Here is a 21,139-nt window from a genome sequence, read left to right on the forward strand (position 1 = left end):
CTCCAAACTTTAGATAAAACTTCCAAGTGACAGTCTCCACTGCCTGTGAGACTACAAGAGCTTGCAAATTTACATATGAAATTAAGTTTAAATTACAGAGCAAAACAGGGTGAACTAAGGTCACACCATCAGCCTTAGTTCTGAACTCTAATCCACATTAAGATATCGTCCAACCTGAAACACAGAGGAACAAAAAGTCAAGTTACATCAAGTGCATACTAAAAATATAAGAAGTTTCTGACTTCAGTTATGGCTGAAATTGCCTTACTAATAACCTAAATTTTTGTAGCTAGCTCCCTTCTTCAAATTTAAAAACTTCACTTTTTTTTTCCAGCTTGTATATTACTGAATCAAATACATCTGGGTCCCAGTAGCAAAGTCTCTACCAGGCTCTAATAAAATAGGAGAAGCATGTGCATGTCTTCAAAAGATAAGTACATTATCAAAGCAGAGCAAGGAGCTCCCTGCACTGCAGAAACTTTCCATCACCATGATCCCACCATCCTACATGTAAATCCATTTCTTCTGCACAATAACACCAAGCTTGAAACATACTGCAACATAAACTAGAGCAAATCTAATGAAATCCAAAGACAAGGAGAATTTTATATCAACTTTAGGTACTTCTAATTTAAAGAAAAACAGAAGTCAATGGTATTGAACTGATATTCAAATCTAGCACATAACTACAAAGATGTCAGAGAAAAGGTATTTTCTTAATCCTTTATTCTTAGTCCTGCTGTCAAGCAATGCCTTGTATTCACTAGACCAAACTAAAGCAGGGAACCTTTTGATTCCAAAACCAGAACATTCCAAAGGGGAAGAAAATGAGATAATTTTTTTTTCCTGAGATTTTGGAAGAATATCACATTGAAGTTACACTGTTTATTCAAGAACCATAAAAGGGTTTGAGTTGAAAGGCACCTTTAAACATCACCTAGTAACCACCCCTCTGCCACAGACAAACATCTTGCACTAGATCAGGATGCTCAAAGCCCCATCCAACCTGGCCTTCAACACTGCCAGAAACAGAGCAACCACAACTTCTCTGGTTAACCTGTTCCAATGCCTCACCACCCACCAAAGTAAAGAATTCCTTCCTTGTAATCAATTTAAATCTATCCTCTTTCCATTTAAAATTTCTGTCCTTTGTCCTACCACTACAGGCCTTTGTAAAAAGTCTCTCTCCATCTTTCTCATAATCCCCCTTCTTCATACACTGAATGAAAGCCTCAATAAGGTCACCCTGGAACCTTCTCTTCTCCAGGCTGAACAACCCCAACTCTCTCAGCTATAAGAGAGGTGTTCCATCACTCTGATAACTTCTGCGGCCCTCCCTTGACCTGCTCCAATAACTGCATGTCTTTCTTGTGCTGGATGCCACAGAGCTGGATGCAGTGCTCCAGGTATGAGTCATCAGAGAACAGAACAGAGAGTGAGAATCACCTGCTTCTTTTTACAAGTTCAGGATACTAGTGGCAAAGGAAGTAGAGAAAATTTGGACAGAAAGACACACCACTCTGGCAAAAATTTACATATGACTTTACAGCCATTCCCTGAAGTACAAAATGAAATTACTATTTTCCGATTTTTACAGTAGCCTTCATTCATTTTTCTAAGGTTCACAGATAAATAAGAGGTTGAAAAACACTACATTAAGTAAAGTGGAATGTAATCAATGCTTGGTTTAGCTAAAAAAGTATGTATTTGATTTTGAGTTGTATCATTTACAAGAAGAGGTAAGACAGCAACAGGAAGAGGTTCTCTCTTGTGACATCAGAGGTTCTGTGGGTAAAGAGAAAACTGACAGAGAACTACCCACTGGGATACAGATAACTTCCTAAAGCAGTGCTCTTTACAGAAGCTGGGATAACACAAGGAGTGTTTAAATCTGTGGTTACATTAAAGGTTACAAGTTACAGCACTATATCAGGGCACATCAGCTCAGAGCAATTTTATTACCAAGTCATTTAGTCATGTCTGTAACAGGTCTGGACTGCAGCGCTGTAGGAACATGAACAGCCAATCTATTCTTGTTCTAGTAGTTCTTCTACTGAAAAACCTACAACTCTTACAATAAAACAGTAAGTTACTCATGTAGACAAGCTCAACATGTCTCCATAATTTTGCAATAATTGTATTTTCTTACTGAAAATTCTCCTTTATCAAGCAAGGGAAACTCAGTGGTCTCCACAACAATCCAAAAAAAAAAAAAGCTGTTTAAGTTTGCATGCTGAATAGATTATAATTTGTAACCAGGCCTCTAAATGTTGGTTCCAACAGCCACTTTGTATATGGAGATAAGCTTGAAAAATACAGTTAACTAAAACTTTCCTATTAGTGTACTCTTACCTAAAAAACATGCTAGCACCTAAGTATTCTATTTAAAATGAGATCATGCATTTCTAAAGTACATGCAGAACTTCCAAGGCCAAGTTTTCCATATTCTTCTTTCTTCCAGGTCTGTGCAGCTTGAAGACTGCACCAAGCTGCAGGCTGCTATGACTGCCTGTGCATATTCTCCTGATATCTCATCCAAGTGGGACATCTGCCCTGTTGTCCTTCTGATGCACAGAGACAGACCCTGTTGGACATCACATGAAGTACAACAGCAAAGCTGGTAACACACTGACCTCTTACTAGGAAATCCCTCACTTCATGTTCATAATACAAATTTTGGATGTTGAGAGTGGTGTAAGTGCAAGTGGAGCATCTTTAAAGCTGTTTCATTCACTGCAATTTTGTGGGGTTTTTGATTAATTAAAAAAAAATCAAACTTCAGTGGCAAGAGAGAAGATTCCAGGTATTTCCAATTCATGCAACCACTGGCACCTGGGATATGACTCATCATTAAGTTAGGCCCTACTGAAATAATTGTAACTACACAAAACTAGGCACTATCTAAGAACCACAAGTGATGAAAAGCAGTACTCTGAGATGTTAACACACAAGTTGTAGGATAACACTTCTTAAGCTTAGTATCTGAGAACTTTCTCTAAGGACTAAGTATTGTTTTCATAATAATACATCTAAAATCCAAGAGCTTGCACGAAGACTACAAATAAGCTAAATCAAAAAAGAGGCACCCCCAAAGCAGTACCCAAATAAGGGTGTGCATCCATTTACCTCAAATGAATTTAGGTTATTTAATAACACAACAAAGCAATGTGATTTTTTCATGCCAACTGTCTGAGCAACAGGCCCAAGTTTTAAGGCCAATTCAAATCAGCATCCAAAGGAGCAAGGTGGAAGAAGAATCATTTTGCTAAACCACCACCACTATTTTGTCAGCCAAAGAGCAAAACTCACATGCCTAATTTAGGAGGCCAAACTAAGACTGTTTTCTACATGATCCCTGGACAAGCAATGGAAAGTTTCCTCCAGAGACGTTGTTAATGCAAGGCACGGAACTGGGATTCTAGAGTTAGGTGTACGAATTAATCCTGAGATTAAATGTGCTCACCACACCTCCATGGGACAAGTGTGTCCAGTGTTTAAACTGCACCTCAAACATGTGGTCATGAGCTGACTGTGAAACGTAACCAATCTTAAGAACCAAAGCAACTAAGACACACACAAAATAAGAAGCTGAACAACAAATACTGAAAACAAGAAGCTACAGAGCAGACGGAAAAGACTTCTTTCTGCTGAAGTCACCATCAGAAACACAAAGTGCCGATGCCACACAGACACGTAATCATCAACACACAACATTACAGCAGTTCATTGTGAGTAAAAACTCCATACCGTGGTACCTGTATAGTATCTTGCTACTTCCTCAAAGAGGAGGCATCCCAAATACACTCCATTTCAACTAAGTACCAATTCACAATATGGTATCACAAACATTATTTGGCCTAACTCAAGCTATGTAGCCACCAAGTATTTCTGGCCCCCATGGACTATTCCTCCCAGTCCCGCCAAAAGGATTTCCAATAGAGAATTTTTTCTCCCCGAGTAGCATCAGGGCACATGTCTGTATTAGGGCTGAGGTACATGATTATATATGAACACACACACCAAGGGAAAAGTTGCTTAAGAAGTCAGTAAAAAATAAAAACAAAATAAGGTAAAACAAGTCATTAATTTCTACCCTTTCAGTATTTAACTCTATGCCAGCTGAAACCAGAACACAAGTATTCAGATAACCTAAGGTAAAATTCCTTTCTCCTCAAAGGCATAGCTAGAGGATTTAAATACAAAGTGGGGGAGACAGCATATGAATCTACAGAGGAAAGGAGTATGTGCAAAGAAAAGAGTATTAGGTGAGATGACGAGGAAGGTTTTAATGACAGGAAAGTAAGATCAGAAGGGCAGAAAAACATGAAGAAGGAAATGGTTACTGGGCAGAAGAAAATTGGAAGGGGAAAGGTAACAGAGAGGTAATGACAGTACTGGAATATTACTTCAAGAGGAAACAAGAAGGATGGGGAAAGGATCCCAATCAGGACACACTTAGCTTGCAGTGGCAATGTTACTGGGAAACAAATGAGCTGGTTATTTGAAACAAAAAAAAAGCAAGACTAGTCATCTGGATGGAGACAATAAGTATACAAACAGAAAAACAAAAGGTTACGGGGCACCTTCTCTGGTAAGGCCACAACAGTAGGTGGCAACAAGGGGAAGCCTGGCGCACACTCCTTGAGAGCAAGAGAAACCTAGAGAAGTTGACCAAGATGAACTGTGGCAAAAATCCCCCAGCCACAATGGTACTGTGAGCACTAGGGAATGTCTCTAGGTACAACCAAAAAGCTCCCAGACAGACCTGAATATCACTAGGGCTATGGGTATTGCTGGGATGAACAGGGTGAAAGGAAGCAGCACAGGAAAGGACAGGGAGGACAGAGAGCAGGTGAACTCCCCAAAACAGTGTCCGGTGAGGTTACGGACAAAAGCTCACAGGGAAAAAAGAGGGCAGAGGCGTGGGAGGAGCAGGGCCTGGGATGGCTGGGGTGGGCAGTCCCGGGGCTGAGGAGGGCACAGCGAGGGCTGCGGGAGGACGGGCCCGAGGTCTGAGAGCCGCCGGGGCGGGACGGAAGGCTGGGGCAGCCACCGAGGCGCCCTGGCCATGCGGGGGCCGCGGTCACGGGGGAAGGCCGGGGACGGAGGGAGGGAGCAGGCAGCCCCCCGGCGGTCGGGCAGATCCTGCGGGGCCGGGGCAGCCAGCGGGGCGCTCCCGCACCCCGACGGGGGCGATGCGTTCTGAGTGCGCAGCTCGCGGCCTCCCCGCTCCGGCCCGGCCCGCGGCTCCGGGGCCGGATCCACGAGCGGGCCGGGCAGCCACCACCGCCGCCCCCGCGCTCCGGGGCCGGGAGCGCGCCCGGGAGAAGAAAGGCAGGCGGGCCGGGCCCGACCGCCCCTGCCCCCGTTCCCCGCGGCGTGACTCAGTGCCGGGCCCCGCGCCGCAGCCTTCGCGTCCTGCCGGGCCAGGCCAGGCTGGGCCAGGCCTCGCTGCGACACAACGCCGCGGCCTCCCTGCACTCACCAGCATCGCGCGTCCCGCAGAGTCAGGGCCACGTCCGCCCGCCCCTTCCGCCTCCGCCGGGCCCGGATCCGCCGCCGCCGCCGCCTCCCCCCGGCGCGGCCCGGGGATCGCGGAGGCACCGCCCCTCGCAGCCGCCCCGCCCCGGCTCACGGCGGGCGGGGGAACCGGGGCTGCGGCTGCCCGCGCCGGCAGGGCCCGGTGGGGCTGGGCCTTGGCCTCGGCCTCCGGCGGAGCCTGCCCGCGGGGGAGGCCGGCCGACCGACCGATCGATCGCCATCTCCTTGGCTGCCAGGCCCTGCCCTGCCCGAGGGGTCGTTGCTGCGACCCCTCCCCAAGTTAGTCCAGTGCCAGAAGAGCTGAAGGATGAGCTGAAAGACTTGGAAGTGATGGTTGATGGAAAACTCAACATGAGCCGGCAAGTGTGCGCTCTCAAGCCAAAAAGCCAATCGAACTTGGGCTGCATCAAAAGCAGCATTGGGGCCAGCAGGGCGAGGGAGGTAATTCTGCCCCTCTACTCTTCTCTGGTGAGACCCCAGCTGGAGTGCTGTGTACAGTTCTGGTGTCCCCAACATAAGAAGGACATGCAGCTGTTGGAGCAAGCCAAAAGGAGGCCTCGAAGCTGATAAAAGGACTGGAACACCTCTCCCATGAGCCCAGGCTGAGAAAGCTGCGGCTGTTCAGCCTGGAGAAGAAAATTGTGTGGAGACCTCAGCAGCCTTCCAGTATCTGAAGAATCCTAGAGGGAAGCTGGAGAGGGGCTCTTTGTCAGGAGCTGTAGTGATAAGACACAGAGTAATAGGTACAATTCAACAAAGAGAATTTTAAGTTAGATATTTGGAAGAAGTTCTTTACTGTGAAGGTGGTGAGGTGCTGGAACAAGGGAATAAGTTGTCCAGGGAGGTTGTGGATGCCCCAGCCCTTGCAGTGTTTAAGGCCAGGGAAGTATCCCTGCACATGGCAGGGGGTGTTAGGACTAGATGATCTTTAAGGTCCATTCCAAACCCTTAACATTCTATTCCATGTGTTTCAGGATGACATGGTAAGACTTTCCTCCATCCATAGCTAACCAGCTGCTTCTGTATTTATGAGAAACACAGGTTTCTAAAGTGTCCTGTACACAGTGAATGACACCACACTAAGTCTGGGAGTCCGAATGGATGGTACAGCTGTGAGTTAACAGTGTGTCTTTGTCTAGCAAGTGTTCAACCAAACTGTGAAGCTCCTCTGAATTATTCACATCAGGAATCATTGCCTCTAAGTGCATGAACATTGCCTTGAAAACTTTGATTGAAGTGTGGCTTTTGTAAGAGCATAGAAATATTTCTGTAATTGTGAGTTTCAGAGTAGTAAGAAGACAACTTGGAAACAACACTGCAGAGAGAACAGGGTAGAAATTGAAAGAAAGGAAATTACATTGTTCAGCTGTGAGCTGCTTGGAAGATGTGTGACGGCATTTGATCTGACTTATTGAGGGATATGGAGTTACATGAACCTGTTTGCAATCTGCAAACAAATTAAAGCAGAACTACCTACTGTAGATAACTTTAATGTATGATACTAAAACGTAAACCTCCTAGCAAACTTGCTTCACTTATTGAAGTGAAGATTGGAAGTGGGACAGTTATATTTTCTTTCTAAGAGTATGAAACTGATGGAACAAAATCATACTAAAATTAAGAGACGTTTCAGAAAATTAATATTTTGGAGTCAGTTCTGTCTTATTTGTTCCTGAAGACTGGAATTATATTGCTGGAGCAGTGTTGTGAAGAAAAAAACCCAAGGTTTGTAAAAGATGTTATAAAAAGTGCTTATCTTTTATACTAGTATCGAGAGTTAAACCCATTAAATTCAGTAGCTTCCTGGGAAAGGAAAGAGAAATGGGGAAGCAATAGGAAGAAAGAGAAGATTTCTTTTCTTTGCAAAATGCTTCACTTGCATTCTGGTTCTACCAGCTGTTCACCTTTTCTGAAAATTTGCCTTCTCAAAGCTAATGGTCCTTAGTCATGTTGGTGCTGGAAAAATTACTTCCCTGTATAATAATGCCTTCCCATAGCCCAGCCTACTGAAGTGGACACAAGCAAAGTCAGTGACAAAGCTCTTCCAATGAGACAGTGCTGACTAAGGAGCACTGTCTGAGGAACTTGTTTAATGTGTAGCAGGGACACTGTCTCAGTCAGCTGGGTGGCATCACGACGCTCATATTTTGCCTGTGTCGGTATACTTTGCAAATACCATTCCTGGGCATGACTAAATCTCTGGTTTGCTGACATACATGAGTTGTAGTAGAAGACAGTTTGTGTGGGTTGGCATCAGCGTGGTGTGCTAAAGATTGGGACAGTGAGGGCAAACAAAATAGTCTGGGGAACAGGAACCAAATCCAAAGGAGGGTGGTCTGATAATGAAAAATAAGGACTGATTTTTCAGTCTTGGAAAGTTAGGTCTTGGTGCTGTGTTTTACAGCAACTCTCTTTGCGAGAGGTGAAGGCATCATTGTTTTAAAGCCTAAAACAAGGGGACAAGAGAGCTATAGACAGCAAGAAAGGTGAAAGAGAAATGACAGGAAGGGAGCAAACTAAGGGGAGAAGAAAGACCTGAATTGGCACCATCTTGCACTAAACTGGTTTTTTTTTTTTTTTTAGCTTTTGTGATTAACTGCTGTACAAGCCTGAGATGTGACAGTTTGGAATATCAAAATTTGTTTATCTTTTTTCCCAGGGCTGCATTATGATTTGTGCTCACTTTATAGAGACAAGGCACAGTTCTCTGATTTTATTCATGGTAGTGGTAGCTGAGTTGACACTCTGAAAAGGTAGGCCATAAAAAAAGGTTCACTAGACAATTCGGACATGGTGTGTAACATGGCTCCTTCATACAACCATTGAAAGAATTCCAGCAGCAAGGTAAGTGATCACAGAGAGAAAAGGGAACTGAATGCAGGGAATTGAATGCCAAAATACCTATTAACAAATTACTCATAGCAGGATGGCTCATGCATTTTGAATTGTCCAATGGAATTTATATACTTTGCGTAAAAGGACAGAAGCTTCTCTTAGAGACTGAGGCAGCCAGAATTTCAAAGACAGACTTCATGAGAGAAATCCAGTCTTTTTTTTTACTAAAATGAATTTGCGGTGCTGCTGAGAGGGGCCTGTTTTCAAAATAACTTGCAGGTCTCACACTTGTTGCATCAGCAGTGAATCAGCATACACTAAGCAAGAAAATTATCATGACAATGTTTGCAGTCAGTTTAAGTAGGTAGCTCCCTCAGCAAAGAAGAAAAGCCTGAGTCATTCAAAGACACAGAGTTGCAGCGACTGCTAGTTTATTACTACCTTCAGGAGTCTGGGCTGATTTGGGGGATACTTTCCCTGCTAGTTACATGTGCAGTGGTGGTCTGAAAAGAGTAATTACTTACACCACCTCCTCCATACATCCCGGAAGACAGGCTTGGTATAGGCAGGGTAGATGACAACCAGATTTGGTAAAGGTTGCACAGCTGTATTGAACATCTCTTGCTTTTTCTGGCAGATTTGTTTTCCTTGGTGCTTTGGTAAAGAATGTTTGGCTAAGCTCCTAAGTGGTGGTTCCCCATTTAAATACTTTATTCCTGGTTTTGAGTTGAGCCCCAGCTGCTCCCTAGCTCTGAGAGCCTCTGTTTTTGAGCTAGTGAGAGGTTGCAGTCATGTTTTTCCTTACTGTTTCTTCTTGGGAGAGTTGAAAGCTAAGATACAGGAAATAAAAAACAACATGTTTGGGAAAGTTCTGTACAGTATGTGAGCAATACTACCAATTTCTTCAGCTTTTTTGTTGAGTAGAACATTTGAGTTTCAGGATTTTCCATGATTGCTTGTAAATCAGTCTTGGGCTCAGTCTGTCATGCACATTTGTATAAAGTAACTGAGAAGAGATATCTTCGGTGCTTCCAAATTCAAAGGTGCCCAAAAGAATCTGTGAATGACAGATGATATTCCACTGCTCTGCTGCTTCTTGTGCTGTGAACCTTTGCGGGAAGATGGAAAACATTTTGCAGAGATCAAATTGTTCTTCACAAAGGGCAGTCCCTGCATGTGTCAGACAGGTAGTGCCAGGCTCCTATATTGAATAAAAAGGCAGACTAGGAGCGTTCACAAACATGGTAACCTTTGGTTAATCTGCTCCTTTTATAAGCACAGGTCAATTGTCAAACACTCTGGCTGTATCACCAGCAGGAACAATGCAATATGTGTACAAACGTGTGTATAGAGGGCACACCAGCTCTCCTCAAGCCTTCTGTTTTTTTTCTCTTCTCTGACAGGTTGTCTGTCACCTGGATGATTTTTTAGAGGTTTGCAGCGGTCTGAATTCCAACATTAGAGCAGAGAAGAGGAACAGAGAAAAGAAAGTTGAGTTACAAGGGAGCTACAACCATATTTTGCTCCCATGAGCACTTTGGCCTAATCACTTCTAACAGTTCTGACCTCAAATAGGGATGTGGAGATACTATGCAGAATGGGATCATGACAAGTGAAGCATCATTGCCCATCCAGAGCAAAGAATATTAACGTATCCTTGCGTAGAAGATGAGCAAATAGTCACCTTGTTCTCAACTTTAGGATATTTAAATTCCAAAATGGAGAGTATTTGTTCCTAAATCTAAAGGCACACATGTGCTCTGGGAATTCATAATAGAAAGAAGATGGTGGTAGTTTTTTTGTTTGTTTGGTTGGGTTGTTGTTTTGTTTTGGTTTTTTCTTTGCAATAATTTCTAGATTAAAAGCTTTCAATCAAAAATGGTCTCCTTCTACTAATGCCTCTGCTATTGACTGCCACAAATAATGCACGGATCCACTGCCTTTTCTTTTTCCATCCTGTCCTTCACTGGGCTGAACGTTTCTCTTGGGCCTGAGATCCAAGACTTAGCATTGGTTTAACTCATTAAAGCTCTTTCTTTGTAGGAATTTTTACAGACTGAAAGACAACCTTGGTTATGCTTCTCTTTTTTGTTTTTTTTTTTTTTTTAATTTTGAGTAGTAGTTAATCTGCTGCTAATGTAGCTGAGCTCTCTTTCATTGATCTTTAGTAAAGCTAATATTTCATTTGTTTGTTTTCCGTAGTTATTTGATATTTTGTGATGATGAACAGGCAGCTCTTCACAGACACAGCATGTGTAATGAAGGAAATTGATGTTCTGTATGAACATTTTTCATAGAGGAACACTGCTCCTTGGACTTAACTTGTTTCTCACTATATTTTTACCTGAGGGAGAGAGAACAAGGAAGAGCAGTGTCACAGGAACAAGCCACAGCTTGGCTTTTCACACTCAGCATATTCAAAGCAAGAGTTTATTTTTACTGCATTCTTCCTCAGGCTGAAAATTCAGGCTCACTTTCCTTGGTTTGAGCCCACTGAGATGCTTCACAGGACACGTTCTCTTGTAGGGTATTTAGATTCTCTCTGATCAGCATTGAGTCTAACCTCTGTACACAGAATTCCTAAAAGTAGGAAGGTCTAGTAAGAAGTGTGGCAGGAGATTTTTTGTAGTGTATTTAAATACTGACAAGCTTCTGATTTTTCTTTCAGTGCTATGATACTTCAGAGTTTATGTGCTTAAACCTTGTGGTTTAGGTGCTGTAGAGGTTTTTAGTAAGAAAGTAGGTGGAGGAAATGTTTGTATACTAACTTCTCACTAGCTTGACAGGTAAACCTAGTGGATTGTAATATATTAAATATGTGGGTACAAATTGCAAGAGGGGAAATTTGAGAGAGGTATTAGGAAAAAGTTCTTTACTTTGAGGGTGGTGAGGTGCTGGAACAGGTTGCCTAGGGAGGTTGTGGATGTCCCAACCCTGGCAGTGTTTAAGGCCAGGTTGATAAGGCCTGGAGAGACCTGTTCTAGTGGGAATTTTCCCTGCCCATGGCAGTGGGGTTGGGAGTAGATGGTCTTTAAGGTTCCTTCCAACCCCTTAATATTCTGGTCTGAAACAATCCCTAAGAGAATGATTTGTAGTAAGTTAATGTGTTATCTGTACATGTCAATGCATGGCATCAATGTAAGATGAATGTTGGCAGAAATGATAAGAAGACAGGTGGTTTGTGTGGTCAGGAAATCAGATGATACCTGAAAAGCTGTCTGAAATGTAGCCTTTGCCACAGAAATTTCTGCAAGTTCCTGATTTTGATATTTGTGTTGTGGGTCTCTGGATACCTGTGACAGTGACAGGAGCTCCAGCACCTCCTGGGGATCTACAGGCTTTGAAAATTGCTCTTTCCATGAAAAGACCCTTGCTGTGGGGCTGACAGTGAGGCTCACATACAGACACATCAGCCAGTGCCAGAGGACACCAGTCTTTCACCTGGCACTGCAAAACTCAGCAGTGCTGACCTTTACTGAACATGCAATGTATTTCTTTGACACAGAGATTTCAATCCTTTGCCTCTTTTCCTCCATGGCCTGGCTGTTCTCCCAGCTAGGGAGGCTACTGTTTCTTGAGCCTTTACTTCTAGGGTTGACCCTTCCCTCTTGGTACCAGTTCTGGACATCTCATGAATTGGAAACAAGCTGCTCCTTCATGATTTCTGTTTCCTGCCTTTGCTTATGAGCAGCTCTTGCAAGAGCGCTGCTGCTGCAGCTTCTTCCAGCTTTGTCTGGATACAGCTCTGCTGTCTCTAGCTGATCCTCAGCATAGGCCCTCCATTGCACTTACCAATGCTGCTGGAATGTGAGGTTTGTTTGCACTAACTCAGGAGCTCACTGGAGGAATAGATACAGGCATAGGTATAGATGTGTGCTTGTGTGCCTGCATCTTTTCTTCCTGGTTGTTTCTAAGAGATCATTATGCTTGTTTTGTACCAGGAGTGGGCAGAGGCAGTAACATTTTCTACTGCTGTTTTCAATGTGAATAATGGTGTTTTGCCCAAAAGAACAGTTTGTTCAGACAGACACAAGTGTTTCCTTATTTCACATAGGAATCCATCCATCTTCAGTAACCTACACCAACATCTCCAATGACACACAAAGGATGGCTTTCCCTTTTCCTCCATAAACCACTCAAGAAATAAACCTTATGGGGGAGAGACCAACAGTCCTTATGCATTCCAAGGGTGTGAACAAACTTGCTGGGGTGATATGTTCTCAAAGTCACAATCTTTACTCTCTATACAGGATCCTTTCCTTCAGTGATATTTCTCTGAGGTGTTTAAAACTGATCTACACAACTGAGCCAAGTATTTGTTTTCCTTGAGTGTTGCAGGGAAGATCTGTTCAGTCCACGTGGCTTAAAGCAAATTGGGATCTGAGTGCTTTACTGGCCTGTTAACAACATGAAATTAAGCAGCAATCAGTGAAGTGTGTTGCATTTGAGATCAGCTGCAGTAATACAACAGGTAAACTCCCAAACTAGACATATGTTAATGAACACCAGAAGATTTCTAAATCCCTTCTGTAACAAAAGCAGAAGAGATTTCTGAAGTGCTCCAAGCCTTTCCATAGGAAAGATGTGGATTGTGTAAAGCCCTGGTGAGAACTCATTTATACGCATGGTATAAATTCCTTTCTTTACATAGTCTGGATGTCCAGATGAATTGACAGGGTTGCCTTGCAGCTGTATACAATGCCTGGCCTCCAAGGACAGGGATGGCCTCTTGACCACAGGGACTTGTTCTCTAGACTTTAAAGGTTCAGTAAAGTCAAAACCTTGAGCTAATTTGCTGAGGTAGTATAATCACTAAATGTCCAAAAATAGTTTGTGTGATTCTTGTCTAGATCAGACAGATTTTAGTGCTTTGCCTAATGAGAGCTGCCAAAATGCCTTAATGTTCCTATCTCAGAAGTCTGAGAAAAACCTGATGAATCTTTATAGATTGGAGACCCATTATGTTGGCTAATACCAGCTACTTTCACATCATTGCAAGAAAAAAGTGGTAGACTTAAACTCAGTACAGCAAGTAATAAATTTTACCCTAATTCTCTTGTGTTTTTTCAGAGTGAAGGACACAAAACCCAGATAGTAATAGATGATGTACATTTTTTTCTTAAAATGGTAAATTGCAAGTCAATTATGAAGGAATTAAAATTGCTGTTGTAAAATAAACCAAGTACATTGTGTTGTTTATGACTGATGCTCTTAGTTATTTGTCATTATGTTTGCTTTTTAAATTCAACAATATACAGAGGATTTTGTGCATATCATTGCAATATTAGCCCACTTTGCTGGATAATAAATGCTCTTATCTCTTTGCTAAAGAAAAGACTACATAAAATTAATAATAGTTGTATTAGTATGGGAAAAACCTAGTGCTCCAAAAAGCCATTATAAGTACACTTGAGCAATAATTACAGGCAACAATGCCTCCACTCCTTGAAATTTATCATAGAAATTGTGATAGCTCTAAACTTGATTAAAATCTGGGACAGTTAAAATGCCATTTACTTAGAGACATTACCAAAACACATCTAGCCCCATTAGAAATAAACACACAAAAGTAGCCCGAAAAAACTGAAAACGTGCTAATTTTCCTCTGGTTTTGTATTTTGGTTTCTGGAAACAAGGTATTCCCACATAATAATAATAATAATAATAATGATTGTTATTACTATTATTATGACTGCACCTATCTGTATGAGCCTCATAGACTTCAATTATACAATACAGCAAGACAACAGAACAAAATGTTTTGTCGAGAGCTACATGTAGTGTTTGGGCCCAGATGCCATATCCAGGGTAAGTGTTATGCCACTACACACCCCTCGGCACTATGCAGATCAGTTTTTAACTCCTGTTGGCTTTATTTTTTCTGCTGAAGACACAAAATAGCATAAATGTTGACCTTTTAACACAAGCTTGGCAGTATGCTTGGGAAGGATTACTTATCTTTAAAATCATGGCAATTTTGTTACATCAGAATATGAGACTGATAGTGAAAAAGTACACTACCCCCACCTCTGCACCAGTTAAGGCTATCAGTCAAGATCACGCTATGTCAGTAAGAAAATAATGGTAAATAATACAGGTGATTCCCAAGGCAACTAATCCCTGGGGGACAACATATGAAAACATTTGGAAATAATTCTAATGACATCAAAGTCAGTAAAGCATGCAGGTGCTTTGTACACCCTCACAGTACACGCTGTGCGTGGCCAGTTCACAAGCTGTAGAGTTATAGGCCAAACACAGACCAGCTGCTGGACTGCAGACATCTTATTTTTCCTGTGTTCTTACCAGTAAATACGATACTGATTGTTCCTTTTGTTTCCATTCTGTGTAAGATCACTTGATAAAGCTGGGACTAATAATTACCAAGGTGCTCTAGACAACACGTGCTGGGCTGGCTACTCAGGGTTTTATTGGTTTTTTGTATTTGCCCCGTTCAAGAAGTGTGTTCAATGGATTTTCTAAGAATATTTACCATGCTTTAGAACACATAAGTGAATAAAATGTTAAGTGTGACTTAGTTTTCCATGTGAATAATTTTGGTTTTGCCAAATATTTAACATCAATGTCTTTGGTCAATGTCTGGTAGTATCTGATGCATCACTGCAGCCAAGCTCCACCACAAAACTTCTATGTATTCAGGCAGGGCAGCTGGTGTAAACATGTTTGAGATGCTAAATATCACTCCTCTTTGACACAAATGTGAACAACTTTCCATTTAATTTGAAACATCCTGAGTACCAATTGCTTAATATTGGAAAAGCAACCAAGATTTATTTCAGTAGCAGAAGACTACCATTGCCAATAGGCTACACCCTATTACAGAAATCTCCAGAAAAGCTGTTACTGTCCAAATGAAGGAAGTACACACAGAGAGATGTTTAAGTGTGAATCTACATTCTTGCACCTTATTTTACTGAAGTATAGTTAGTTATTGATCTGGTTTTCAAAATATTCAGAAACTAGCACTTAGCAGAACTATTAATTAGTATTTGTTAAATTAATCTCTAGTGAGCAAAAAATTTTCATTTGCTCAGTGACTCAATCCCTATCATTAAAGCCTCCATTACTTCAGAACTGTGATCTGTTCTCACTTTACTTCTGATTAAACAAACACTAAAATTATACCAACTTTTAATAAAGTGATTCATATGTCAGTTTTTAATTTTTTTTTCAAAGCAATACTGATCTCCCTTATAAAGATCGTGTAAAGTCAAGTGTTTCCTATTTTGTAATGACCTCTCAATTTTTAGAGATTTAAGGAGCTCTATGAAAGTATTATTACTGTAACTGTCTTATATTAGCCTCATTCCTTCTTGTTAAGATTTTGAGAATTTACTTAAAGGTAGGAGTTACAGACCTTGACAGATCTTCCCCTATTAAGTTTGGGCAGCCATTTTTACAAAGCATTACAAATTACTTAGAGATGCTCGAGTCCTGGCTGCTTCACATTGCTGAGGCTGGTCAGAAGGCTTGTGTGATCTTCTTCAAGGACATATGGTGGCTGTTGTTTTTGTTTGCTGTCCCTGACATTGTTACCCTCCAAAATTCCAGGCATCACGAATCAGTCTCACTAAATTCTTGTTAAATAAAAGCTGTAAATGCAGCAACGGGAGGAGATGATGGGTAGGTTCTGAGCTCTGGCTCCAGCAAAAAGCGCAGTCCCTGTGTGCCGTTAGGCATGAGTAATCTGCGTATGTGTGGGGGCATGTGGTGAAGAAACGGGACTCCCACCCTCTCTGTTACTCCCATGTGCTGGTTATTAGGATATTTTCATCAGAGGTCATTAATGTACCGGTGTTGCTCTATTGGAACTCAGTGGTGCCCAGAATAGATGGTGCCTGTGCTTCCAAAGATAGTGGATTGGTTGAAGGAGAGGAGGAGGAAAGGAACCGTTCAATAATGGTATCTTAACAGGCATAGTTTCTATTTCAGTATAGCTAGGGGGGTTTGAAATGTCCCACTTTTAAGCTGGAAGTTTATTGTATAGCATAGCACAACTCTTCAGAGCTGGGTTAGGTATATTGCCTCATATTTGTGCAGCCGAATTGCATGTAGATTGACTTTTAGAGGTGCTGAGGAAATCTAAGTTTCTGTGCCTGCTGTTGGTATTCAGCACTGAAGGAGGTTTATAGAAGTGCCTAACAATTATGGCTCCAAGTTTGAAAATGTGATCCTTTATAAAAAAGCACAGAAACTTAGCAAGATTATTCTTCCATGACTTCATGAGCATAGTCTTTGGTTGCAGAGTGTTCCATATAGCTGTTGTGCCTTTTCAGCTCTGAGTATTGCTAGTGGAAAGTGAAAAATTCAAGGAAGCAAGTTTTTATAGCAGCTCATGATGGAGTGAAAAGATTTGATTTCTCTTAGGAGTGTGAGACAGAGAAAAACTGATCAGTGAAAGAGTTGAAAACATAGTGCTAGTTGCAGGTGCAGTCTGAATTTCTGCAGCATACGTATAAAATACCAAAAGTATTTACAGAAATATTGCCTAACAGAAAGCAATCAGCTGGTCTGATTGAAGCCATCAACATACCAGAATAAACCAATAGCAGAAACACCACAGCAACTAAAAAAGCATGTTAACATTTCTGTTTAATTTATAAGATCCTGACAAGAGAGGATCTAAGAATCTTTCAGTGATAATTTTGTGCAATTCTCTTCAAAGTGCATCCGTGTTGTAGGGAGGCACTATTTTTGTAAGAAACTGCAAGAGGCACTGAAATTCTAAGATCCTGTTTTTCACATCTAAAGATGGAGGCAAGTACACAGGGAGACTTCCCAAAACACATAGGTTCCAAGCCCCTTATGCATTAAAAGAGAAGTTAGGCATGGACATGGTGTTAAAAATACTACCTGAATTCTGATTTTCAAGTTGAAATAGATAAATTTCTTTTCAAAGGCCTGCAGGAACAGATTCCCTTCCTCTCATTTGTTTCTTTATTAGCTCTACAGAATTTGCTCTGGGAAAAAAAAAATAGAGAAACTTCAGTACTGAAAGCATTTGGAAAAATGTGGTGTGTCAGAGGAAAATGTATTGCAAGTGTTGTACTGGTAGATGGAGGCAGCACAGAGAAGGGGACATATTGAAGTAATACAGAACTGCCCCTTTGCCTGAATTGTAACACACACCCAGCTGGACAGAGATGGGCAGGGAGCTGGTATTTAACATCACAGGCCCTTCAGTACCTCATATAGCACCAGGAACTGTTCACTGCCTCTGTGTTTAAATGTTGATCAAAAGCAAATATTTATGAACTTAAACACCACAGCCTGTGCAGAGATCACTAGATGCAGGAATGTATTTCAGCAAGGACTCAGCTACTTCGTGAATTGAGACTGTTCTCCATTCTATAGCTATCAATGAACTGGACAAGTTTTTAACCTCTGCTCTAACCAGTGATTGCTGAGAGTTTTAGGGAAACAAGTACCAGTGAAAGTACTTGTACAGGAGTGACAACCACCTTACCTTCATGATGCTAAAATGATGTAAATCCCACCAACTCTGCCCAACAATGGAAGTGCTCAAGTCCTGCTAGTCTCGTACCCTGTTGCAGCTCTGTGAAATGACATCAAAGCCAGGAATAGGAAGGGCAATTACTCACCAGAACAGGACAGATATTGTTGATTGTGAAGCCCCCCCCATTTTTTTTTTTTTCATGGGCAATTTTAAGCCTTCTTCACTTGGTTATGAACTCTGTCTCTGGTGCTGGGTCTAGCACAGTCAGACAAGAAACCAGTGACATCTGGATCTGCCCAGGGAAATTAAATGCCCAGAGAAATAAATATGCCCAGGGAAGAAATTTGTTTGAAACAGAAGATAAAAAAATTATAATATTATATCAGAAAAATACTGTTTCTGCATTAATATTATATTAAATATTAACATTAAAACTACATAGTAATATTATTGCATTAATAATTATTAATGTCAAGTTCCTGCATTTTTAAGAACATGTTTAAAAGTTATTGAATTATTGTTGCACAGTAATCACAGAATCTGCTGCAATTGCTTTATAATATTGTAGCATTCTTAGGTACTGAACAGTGAGGATTTTATCTATGAAAAGCTGAGGAGTCCCAAAGCCATTACAGCTAAACTGTGTAGTAATCATGACTTTTTAAATAAGGGCTGATGTCTTTCTTTGTAACTTTCTAAGTATTTGCATTTCTATAATTAAAAAAGCAATATAAGTCACCACAAATATTTTCTTTTTCCCTTCTCTCCATTTTATTTTGTCTTTCTTTACTAATCTTTCTATTTCATTACCTCAATTTTTTTTTTCCATTTAAATCCTAAATGTTTTAGTAGGCTATGTGACATTTTCTATTACAAAGCAAAACAAAGCAAAACAACAAAACTAGTTCTGGACATTTGTCCTTGATTTTCTGGATATTTTTCATTTCTGAACTTTTCTTCTTTGGTATTTTGTTGCTCTTATGAAATTTGAAATTAACCTTTTGCATTTCACTCATTCATATTTATCTTTTCCAGTTATCTGTGTCTTTCTTTTTACTGCCTCTTTAGTCTTCCAAACTTGTTTAACTCTGTCTTCTGTCTCATTTACCTTTGAGAATCATGAATGATAAGACTCAGAACACAACAGAAAATGTTCAGGTTGACTTCAAAGACTGAAAGACAATCCTTGGAACATGAAAAAGAGAAGATATCATTGGTGTGAAGGATAGGCTCAGGGGACAGTTTCAATTGATCAAAAAGTCCTTGATCTTGCAGAGCCACAAACAGAAGATTAACAATATACAAATTTAATGGATGTGCTTATTAATGCCTTTGGTGAATCAGGTTAATACCCATAGCTCCATTTTACAATTAAACACAGACAAGAAATATGCTATTCCTGGTCCTTAACTTGATATTCATCTAGGCTTTACATGCTTATATAACATTTCTCAAGGGCAAATTTTATCAAAACAGAGAACAAGGTTTACAAAGATGAATTTCTAATTGTGCTGAGATGTATCTCAATTTAGTAACCTAAAAGAAAAACAGCAGCCTGATTATCAGAATTATTGAGTACCCACAGTTTTTTGCATAGCTTATATGCAGCAACTAAATTAAGTGGCTCTGGCAAACACACCAACTTTATTAGAGTATCTAAAGTCAGGCCACTGGTTTTGAAATATTTATCTGCAGGAGCTTGGTACAAGTTGCATAGAAAACCTGGGAGAGGCATCATTCAGATCTGGGGTTTCCAGATGTCAACTCTGTTCATTAATTATGGGTCATCCTTGGGTTTTTTGAATATACATAGTGCAATGGTACCATGGGTAGTCTTACAAAATACAAACAGGCAAATAATTTTGTTTGTGGCATGCCCAAGTTTTCAGAGGGTGTCTCTGTTGTAAGCTCTGCTTCATCTTGCATTCCTGCAGGCATATCATTACAGAAGCCAGAGTAACATACCTGGCAGAGGCCTATAAGGATGTGGCTGGGTCTGTTAGCTCCATATCATCTGAAAGCTGGATTAAGTCTATGCATACACAATAACCTGTTTTGGCAGTGCCTATAGCTGGCATCAATAACTCCTTCAAATTCCTTTGCAGATCTCAAAAACACAGTGAAAAGACCATGACTATTTATGAAAGGCAGAAGTGAGGTCTGGAGAAGTGGAGTGGTTGGCTTGATGCTGAACCTTCTTGCCCTCCTGCTGCTGGGCAGGTCTTTGGCCATGGTGCCTGATCTCAGCAGGATTACTGCCTGGATAAGGGTGAATGTCAGCAGTAGGAAAGAGGCCGGTATGGAAGCAGGAAAGCTCTGTCAGGACTCACCTGCTTTTGATGTTGCAGGCCTCAGAAGAGGTGTTGCCTTCCTGGGGTTCAGTAGGGACCTATATGAAGCCTACCTAAGGAAAGGGAGGGAGAGAGGCAGCAGAGGTTGTATCCTGCTGTCCAACAATGACATGTTCACTAGGCTGTAGCAGTTGTGGAGTGGAAAGGAGGAGCAGATCCAACCTGAGCTGATCAAGGTGTTCAGGGGGATTGAGACTGCAGGAGGTGAGACTGAAAAAAAGACTAACATGTCAAAATAGCATCCTCTTAATTTTAACTGGCTTTCTAATCAGATTTGCTGCAGAACAGAAAGAACACATTCACTGTTTGGGATAACCTTAAATCAATTAAAACAATGCTTAGAAAATACTACAAAAGATGCTTAAAGAAATGGAATTATTCACCTGCAAGTTTCCTGTCTGATTTTATCTTTTACAGTGATTTCTGCATTTTTCCATTTAGAAATGGAAAACTATGGATTTGCTGTGATTTAGAAATGTAAAATTATTAGCATGAGTTATATATGGTCCACCAGCTATGAGGATAAAACTGATGGCTGTTCTGGGGTACTTGTTTTCATTAGCAGGAGTATTTTGTAATAACCCAAGCATCCTAAGCAGGGCAGATTCTGGGGATGCTATCATACCCAGGTAACATGGGTTGGGTTATGACTGTGATCTGACTTCCACTCTAAGCCTAGGCTTAGGCCATGACTTAGATGCTGTGGCTTTGGTTTTGCTCGCCCCCTCTGGAATGTTGCAAATAGAAATAAAATTAATGTTATCAATTCAAATAAAAGCTAACATAGAAATACCAAGTTCCTAAAGATATTTTACATATATATATATGTAAATTTCGTCATTTCATTTCATACAATCTTTCATGAACATTTTTGTCCCCACAAAGACATGCTCCACTTACCAGGAAGGTCACAGCTGGCTTCTTCAAGAAGGTT

The 21,139-nt window shown here is 41.1% G+C and overlaps 2 protein-coding genes across 2 annotated transcripts in view; one reads left to right on the plus strand and one right to left on the minus strand.

Moving 5' to 3' along the window:
- CUL1 (cullin 1) overlaps positions 1-5,599 on the minus strand; it is a 52,486-nt gene extending 46,887 nt beyond the window's left edge. Inside the window, exon 1 of the mRNA XM_041466149.1 lies at positions 5,486-5,599. The gene's annotated coding sequence lies outside the window, so the exon portion shown is untranslated. The remainder of the gene's footprint in view (positions 1-5,485) is intronic.
- On the plus strand, positions 4,784-6,792 carry LOC121353019 (basic proline-rich protein-like). The gene is made up of 2 exons (XM_041466510.1): positions 4,784-4,876; positions 5,215-6,792. The coding sequence occupies exons 1-2, from the start codon at positions 4,784-4,786 to the stop codon at positions 6,106-6,108; spliced, it is 987 nt and encodes a 328-aa protein (XP_041322444.1). The 3' UTR covers positions 6,109-6,792.
- The last annotated feature ends 14,347 nt before the right edge of the window (positions 6,793-21,139 follow it).

Source organism: Pyrgilauda ruficollis, unplaced genomic scaffold, assembly GCF_017590135.1.
Source record: "Pyrgilauda ruficollis isolate IOZ18807 unplaced genomic scaffold, ASM1759013v1 scaffold2, whole genome shotgun sequence".
Classification (NCBI taxonomy): domain Eukaryota; kingdom Metazoa; phylum Chordata; class Aves; order Passeriformes; family Passeridae; genus Pyrgilauda; species Pyrgilauda ruficollis.